At 64.0% G+C, this 7,595-nt stretch overlaps 1 protein-coding gene across 1 annotated transcript; it reads left to right on the top strand.

The window, feature by feature from the left end:
- Positions 1-1,570: 1,570 nt before the first annotated feature.
- Positions 1,571-7,485, top strand: KREMEN2 (kringle containing transmembrane protein 2). Its single transcript, XM_061400941.1, has 9 exons — positions 1,571-2,233; positions 2,415-2,589; positions 3,555-3,646; positions 3,745-3,869; positions 4,071-4,224; positions 4,903-5,235; positions 5,316-5,441; positions 5,527-5,605; positions 5,860-7,485. Exons 1-9 carry the CDS (start codon positions 2,140-2,142, stop codon positions 6,068-6,070), a joined length of 1,389 nt encoding a protein of 462 aa, XP_061256925.1. The 5' UTR covers positions 1,571-2,139; the 3' UTR covers positions 6,071-7,485.
- The last annotated feature ends 110 nt before the right edge of the window (positions 7,486-7,595 follow it).

The following is a 7,595-nucleotide window of genomic DNA, read 5'->3' on the forward strand; positions in this document are numbered from 1 at the left end:
CAGGTCCCCGCTGACCCTCTTTTTGCATGCAGAGTACCGGTGGTTTTTGTCCTCCACCTCACCCTTCTCTCATGTGACCCCTGAGAGTGAGGATCTCCCTGCAACCCCGTCGCCCTGGCCATGGCCCAGGCCAGAGCCTAGGACAACACCACAGAGCCACAGCGGACCCCAAGTTCACAAGCAAAAGGGAGAAGGGGGCCCTGGTCGATGGGTGTTACTGCTCCCTCCTTAGCTGGGTTCACCTGTGCAGTGAGACCCCCGTCCAGTGCTAAGCAGGGCCAGGAAACTGGGAGGCGAGAGGGCTCCCCCAGGAGACAACCAAGGCGCTGGCCTCCAGTCTCAGTCAGCCAGCTTCTTAGAATGCTCGCCACCCCAGCGTGACACATGCACTCCCCCACCAGCATGTGTGTGAAGTGCCTGCTAAGTTGCTTCAGTCATAACTCTGACCCCATGAGCTGTAGCCCGCCAGGGTCCTCTGTCCATGGGATTCTCCAGGCAAGAATACTGGAGTGGGTTGCCCTGCCCTCCTCCAGGGGATCTTCCCGACACAGGGATCAGACCCAGCGATCAGATCCGCCTCTCTTCTGTCCCCTGCATTGGCAGGCGGGTTCTTTACCACTAGCACCACCTGGGAAGCCCCCTAGCCTGAGGCACTGACTTCCAAGCAGAGGTCTTCAGGGGTCCCACCACCACCAGCAGCACTCTGGGTTTCCTAGAATCTTCTCTGATGCCCCCAATCTTCCAGGAGAGACAGGGGGAGTGTGGATACTGACAGGGCGGAGATAGGTCCTTCCAAGCTGGGCAGCGAGGTGGGGGTCTGGTGAGGGGTGGGAGGCTGGACTGAGGGGCAAGACATCTGGGCGACTGGGGCTCTGGCCCCCCCATCTCCTTCCCCTCCCCCCTTCCCCCCCCCACCCCTCCCCGCCGCGCTCTCCCACGCACCTGCGCTGGCCTCCCCCCAAGCCCTTGGGGCAGCCGGCGGGCGCTGCTGGGAGATCAGAGGACTCGGAGGAGTTGGGCCCAGGGGGACGGGGCGGGGAATTTCCCCCCACGCCTGCCTGGGCCTGCTCCCCTCCCCCTCCCCCGCCAGGTTGGGGGGCACCGCTGGGGGAATTCCATCGCGCTGCGAGCCCGGGCCGGGGGTCCTGGGGAGAGGAGGAGGCGAGGAGGGGAAAGGCTGGGACCAGGGGCGCAGCTGCCTTCCTCCCAGACACCAGCTGCCCCTGCCTGTCCCGGGCTGAGCGTCCACCCTTCCAGCTTGTCGGGCGGGTGAGGGGGCTGGGAGTGACGCTTCCCCAGGCCGGAGGCGTCGGGACCCGGGAAGGGAGAGGCGTGAAGATCCAAAGACGGTGTGCGTGTGAGCGTCTCACCATGAATGGTGACTGAGTGGGAGAGTGCGCGCACTTCATTCAAGGCTGGCTGTGAACGGGGGACGCTGGCGAGTCCCGGGACATGTGGCCCCGGGAGACGGTCCTGTATCTCCCCCTTTAGGGTCCTTCTGTCTACCAGCCCGGCCTGTCCTCCTGCACACGCTCCCACCCGAACCTTCACTGATCTGGGGAGGGGGAAGGGCAGGGAGGGGCGCGCCGGGCCACAGAGGGTCCCGGAGATGGGGGGGCGGGCGTGGGAGGCGTCTGGACCTGCTGCCTCGGCTCCAGTCTCGGGCGGGGCTTCCCGGCCTCGGGGGGTGGGGTGCAGAGGGAGGGACCCAGGGGCGAGGAACGCGCGGAGGGACGCGAGGGGGGCAGGAGCCGGCGCGTTAGAGACCTGGGCGAGGGAGACTTAGAGAGCGAGGCGCAGCGGGAGGGGGCGGGTGTGGAAGCCGAGGCAGGACCCCGAACCCCGAGAGGCAGAGACCGGAAACGTCCCTGGCCTAAGATCGCCCCCCCCCCGGGGGGTAAATTCCCAGTTGGGTCGGGGCAGAGAGACGCCTTCAAGGCCAAAAACCTTAGGAGGCAGATACCCCTAGGCGATACTCCCCCGCCCCCTCATCCTCTCGCCCCAGACCTAGAGCGGGCCCCAGAGAGGGACGAGGACGGACTGTTAGAGGACAACGCCCCCCTCCCCAGACGCCTGGGAGACCCTGGGGGCGCCGAGGGCCTTGAGCGGGCCAGGGCGACCTCTCCTCGGTTGGGGGCGATGGGGACACGGCCCCCCAAGGCCCTGCTCCTCCTCCTCTTGCTCCGGCTGCTGCCGCCACGCGGGGCCTCGGCGGGGAGCCTGCAGAGCCCAGGTGAGTCCCGGCGTGGAGAGTGGACCGAAGGCCGCACTCCCAACTCGGCCTGGGCGCCTAGAACCCGACTGCCCAGCTCGCGAGGGGCCAGAGCAGGTGGAGGCGGCAGTCGAACAGTCCTCGGAGGGTGGGGAGAAGGTCCGGGCGAGGGTCAGCCTCAGGCCCCGCCGTCCGCGCGCAGGCCTGTCCGAGTGCTTCCAGGTGAATGGCGCCGACTACCGCGGCCACCAGAACCGCACCGGCCCCCGCGGGGCCGGCCGCCCGTGCCTCTACTGGGACCAGACACAGCAGCACAGTTACAGCAGCGCCAGCGACCCCCAGGGCCGCTGGGGGCTGGGCGCGCACAACTTCTGCCGGTGAGGGGCGGGGCCTGCGCGGGGCGGGGCTGGTGCAGGGTTGAGGGCGTTGTCCTGGGGCTGGGCCGCGGCGTGGGCGGAGCGGAGGTCTCCTCTGGGCGGGCCCAGGAGCCACCTTGAGGGCCTGCTTGTTCATTCGTTGTCCTGTCTGACTCTTTGCGACCCCGTTGGCTGCAGCACACCAGGCTTCCCTGTTCACTGTCTCCCGGAATTTGCTCAAACTAATGTCCACTGAGTCGATGATGCCATCCAACCATGCCATCTTCTGTCTCCCCCGTCTCCTGCTCTCAATCTTTCCCAGCATCAGGATCTTTTCCAATGAATCGGCTTAAGGACCTAAGGGCGGGGCCTAAGCGATGAGTGGAAACCTTTTCTGACCTGGGTCAGGCCTTAGGAGTCCAACTTTTTGCAGAGCCTCAGGTCAGACCTGGGCACCAAGGCGCCCATGAGGATGGGGCCTAGTCAGAGGGCAAGCTCTAGAGTGGGCCGGGCCCTTAGCGTTCAGCTCCTTTGAGAGACGTCTACTAGCGGTGACTGAGGGATTGGGGGTTCAGAGCCATAGCTGTGGTCTGAAGCGACGGGGACCAAGTTAAGTGGGAGGGCACTTCCCTGCTGAACCGCAAAGCTTAGGGCTCATCACGTCTGCTTTAAAGCAGGGTTCCAAGACAAGGGACAGTGGCTGAGGCCCAGGGCTGAGTGGGGGGTGAACACAAATGGCCTTGAAGTCCTCATACATGAAGTCATGTCCGAGCAACAGCTGAAGACATAAAATCAGCCCCCCCCCCGCCCCGGGCCCCTTTAATGACTTCCCACCATGCACTGGGAAGTCGACATCCATTCTGGTGGGCAAACCAGGATTTGCTCTAACACACACAGTGGCATTCTGCGAATAAGCTGTGGGTCAGGGCCTGGAATTCATGGTTCTTGGGACGACAGTATCCCAAAGATTTCTCCCGGGCCTGCAGTAACCCAGACGGTGACGTGCAACCATGGTGCTACGTGGCCGAGACAGAGGAGGGCATTTACTGGCGCTACTGCGATATCCCCACGTGTCACAGTGAGCTGGCCGGGCTTGACGACGGGGGCGGCCGGGCTGCCGGGATGGAGTTCGCTTTTGCAGGCCCCACACTGAGCCTGACCCTGCTGCCCCCTCAGTGCCTGGGTACCTGGGCTGCTTCGTGGACTCTGGGGCACCTCCGGCCCTCAGCGGCCCCAGTGGCACCTCGACAAAGCTCACCGTCCAGGTGTGCCTTCGCTTCTGCCGCATGAAGGGCTACCAGGTACTGCCCACCTGCCCAGACCAGTGACCCCTGACCTTGACCTCAGCACCCAAATCAACATCCGACTCTGAGGCCAAACCTTGATGCCAATTTCCAAACCTCCAGCCCTGATTCCCACTTCCAACCCCGATCTCTGGCTCCCACCACCCCACCCCCTCCCTCAGCCCCTGTCTGGGGGAGTCACCCAGTCTGTGCTCCCAGTTGGCGGGCGTGGAGGCCGGCTACGCCTGTTTCTGTGGCTCTGAAAGCGACCTGGCCCGAGGACGCCCGGCTCCGGCCACCGACTGTGACCAGATTTGCTTCGGCCACCCGGGCCAGCTGTGTGGTGGTGATGGGCGCCTGGGCATCTATGAAGGTGAGGAGTGGGCAGGGATGAGGGGCCTGGGTGAGGGGAAGAGTGACAGGGGGAGTTATCTGGAAAGGGAAGGCATGGGTTGAGGGCAGGGCCTGATTAAGAGATTAGGTTGAGGACTGGACCGAAGAAGGAACTGGGCTGAATCTGGGGGTCAGGGGTCTGGGGCTCTAGAGAAAGGAACTGTTTGAGGACAAGACTAGAGGAGGGGACTAATGGCTTGATTAGAAGGGGTTGGACTAGAGGAAGGAATTGTTTGAGGTCAAGACAGTTGTTGTTGTCAGTCACTCAGTTGTGTCCGACTCTTTGTGACCCCATGGACTGTAGCCTGCCAAGTTCCTCTGTCCATGGGATTCTCCAGGTAAGAATACTGGAGTGGGTTGCCATTTCCTTCTTCAGGAGACCTTCCCGAACTAGGGATCGAACCCTGGTCTCCTGCATTGCAGGCAGATTCTTTACCATCTGGGCCACCAGGGAAGACTAGAGGAGGGGACTAATGGTTTGATTAGAACGGGTTGGACAGGGCCGGAGGAGGGAACTAACTTGGCTGAACTTCGGATGGAAGAAGGTCCTGCGATCCGGGCCAAGCGGGAGAAGGGGCGGGGCTTCTACATAGAGCCCCGCCCCCGTTAAGGAGGAGCCCGCGGGCCTCCGGGTTCTGACCGCCGGCCCCGCCCACAGTGTCAGTGGGCTCCTGCCAGGGGAACTGGACCGCACCCCAGGGTGTCATCTACTCCCCGGACTTCCCGGACGAGTACGGGCCGGATCGTAACTGTAGCTGGGTGCTGGCCCCTCCGGGCGCCGCGCTGGAGCTTGCCTTCCGCCTCTTCGAGCTGGCCGACTCGCATGACCGGCTGGAGCTGCGAGACGCCACCTCGGGCAGCCTGCTCCGCGCCTTCGACGGCGCTCGGCCGCCGCCGCCGGGCCCGCTGCGCCTGCGCGCCGCCGTGCTGCGGCTCATCTTCCGCAGCGACGCGCGCGGCCACGCGCAGGGCTTCGCGCTTACCTTCCAGGGTGAGGCCCTTCTCCCGGCCCCCCCCGCCCCCGCCTCGGGTCTTCCGCTCCGCCGGCCGGTCTCACACCCCTCTCCTCAGGGCTGCAGGACGCCGACGCCGACCCGGCGCCCCTCGAGGGCTCGACTCAGACCCCAGCAGTGCCCCTCGACGGGGCCAACGTGAGCTGCAGCCCCGGGCCTGGCGGTCCAGAGGCCTCGATGGGGGGTGAGACGGGCGTGGGAGGCGGGAGCGAGTTTGGGGGCGTCAGGCCCTTCCAAGCTCCGTGCTCACCGCTCTCGTGTGCCCGCAGCCCAGGTCTTCTCGACGGTGACGGCCGTCTCGGTGCTGCTACTGCTGGTGCTGTCGCTGCTGCGCCTGCTGCGCGGACGGTGCGCGCTCTGGGGCGGGGCCTGAGGGCGGAGCCGGCGGGGAGCCTGTCGCTCCGCCCCTGTGCCCCCGGGGCGTGGAGGGCCCTCTGGGACGCTAGGGTACAAGATGGGAAAGGGGCTGGACGGAACTCCTGGGTTCTTGAGGGACGAGGCCTTGGGTCCACAGAGGGAGTCGCTCGTGAGATCACAGGCGAAGCGAGGTGCTGAAGGTGAGGTTGATTGGAAGGTTCGGCTGACGTCTGCTCCCTCTCTAGGGGCTGCCTGCTGGCTCCGGGCAAAGGGTCCCCAACGTTGGGGCCTTCCCGGGACCCCACAAGAAGCTGGGCCGTTTGGTACCGCCGGCCTCGAGGGGTGGCCCTGCCCTGTCCTCCCGGGGACCCCCAGGTTGAGGGTTTAACCGCAAGTTACCGGCCCTTGAGCGCCTCCAGCCAGAGTTCCCTGCGTTCACTCATCTCTGCTCTCTGACTCGGGGACCCCCAGGGTCCACTGGATCTTCCTGCGGCTGGATGGACTCCGCAGACCCTATGCCACCCTCTGTGTGCCTTGGCCTTCTGCCCCTTTGAGGGCAGCTCTAGTCATCTCGAGGAGGCCAGACGTTGGACAGGAAGCATCTGGTACTATTGAGAACTTGACCTGACCCTCGGGGTCCGGATGGTCAAGGCCAAAGGACAAGAGGAATCCTGCTTCCCTTCCTCTTAGACCTCGGTTCGTGGGTCTTTGAGCCCTGCTTGGGGTAGTTCTGGACTACTGCCCAAAGTGAAATGTAAGAGGTCAACAAAAGTGGTCAAAAGACCAACCTTAGACTTTGAATAAAAGACCTGTTTTGGTACTAGGGGCCGGAAATTCTTCTGTGCGGGAGGAGCTATGTTAACGAGGTACTGTGCTTAGACTGGTTGTGGGCAAATTAAGGGCGTTCCACGGAAAGAGTTTCGTGTAACCGCCTGGAACGCAGAGGATAGAGAAACCGAGGCGGAAGGATGAATGGGCGGGATCCTGAAGAACGGGAGGAGGTGGAGGCGTAAGAAGGGATACCTTCGTGGATGTGATTTAGAATGAACCCTGCGGGGCGGGGGTGGGGGTGGGGGAAATACTGAACTTTCTTCCCTTATTTCCTGCTTTCTCTCCTTCACTGTTTCCTGCCGGTCCTAGGCGGGGCGCAATATGCTTCAACAGTGAGCGAGTATCGCCCACCCTTCATGGTTCAGCGAGGAAAGAACCCGCCTGCAATGCAGGAGCCGTCCATGCGGGTTTGATCCCTGGGTGGGGAAGAGCCCCTAGAGGAGGAAGTGGCCACACACTCCAGTATACTTGCCTGAAAAATTCCATGGACAGAGGAGCCTGGCGGGTTACAGTCCAAAGGGTCGCAAAGAGTCAAACACGACTGAGCGCGCGCGGGCGCGCATGCACGCACAGACATAGACACACACATACGCTCAGAGAATCCTGGCCCAAGGGCAGGTCCTCAGTGGAGGGCACCGGGCAAGTCAGGCACACCCTTAGAGGCCCAGCCGCCTTGGCGCGCCTTGCTGCGCTCCGGGGAAGTCGTGCGAGTGGAGCGATCACCCGCGGAGTGATGGCGCTCAGGCTCTAGACCTGACCCGTCCGAAAGTCCCGGGCCGGCAGCACCTTGGACAGAGCCCGGGCTGTGGGGACTGGGCAGGGTGGCCGGGCAGTATCCTAGAGGGTGAATACCCAAGGGTGGGTCGACCCTGGGGCTCGCGCGGAAAGCCCGGGCGCGCACTGCAAGGGAACGCGAGGCTCCCGGGTCACTCTGGCAGAGCCACCGGGACTCAGAACGTTGCATCCCAATCCAACAGGCACCCCATGCAAGTGAGACTGGGACCGAAAAAAATTATACTAAGAGGGTGAAGGCCTGAGCTGCCGCTGGAGGAACCTCCCCGCCAGCCGCGCCCATTGGCCCTCGCAGCTGCAACGTCAGGAGCCCGGAGCGCGAAACCCTGGGCGGGATGACGGGGGCGAGCAGCTGGGG

This window comes from Bos javanicus, chromosome 25, assembly GCF_032452875.1.
Source record: "Bos javanicus breed banteng chromosome 25, ARS-OSU_banteng_1.0, whole genome shotgun sequence".
Classification (NCBI taxonomy): Eukaryota; Metazoa; Chordata; class Mammalia; order Artiodactyla; family Bovidae; genus Bos; species Bos javanicus.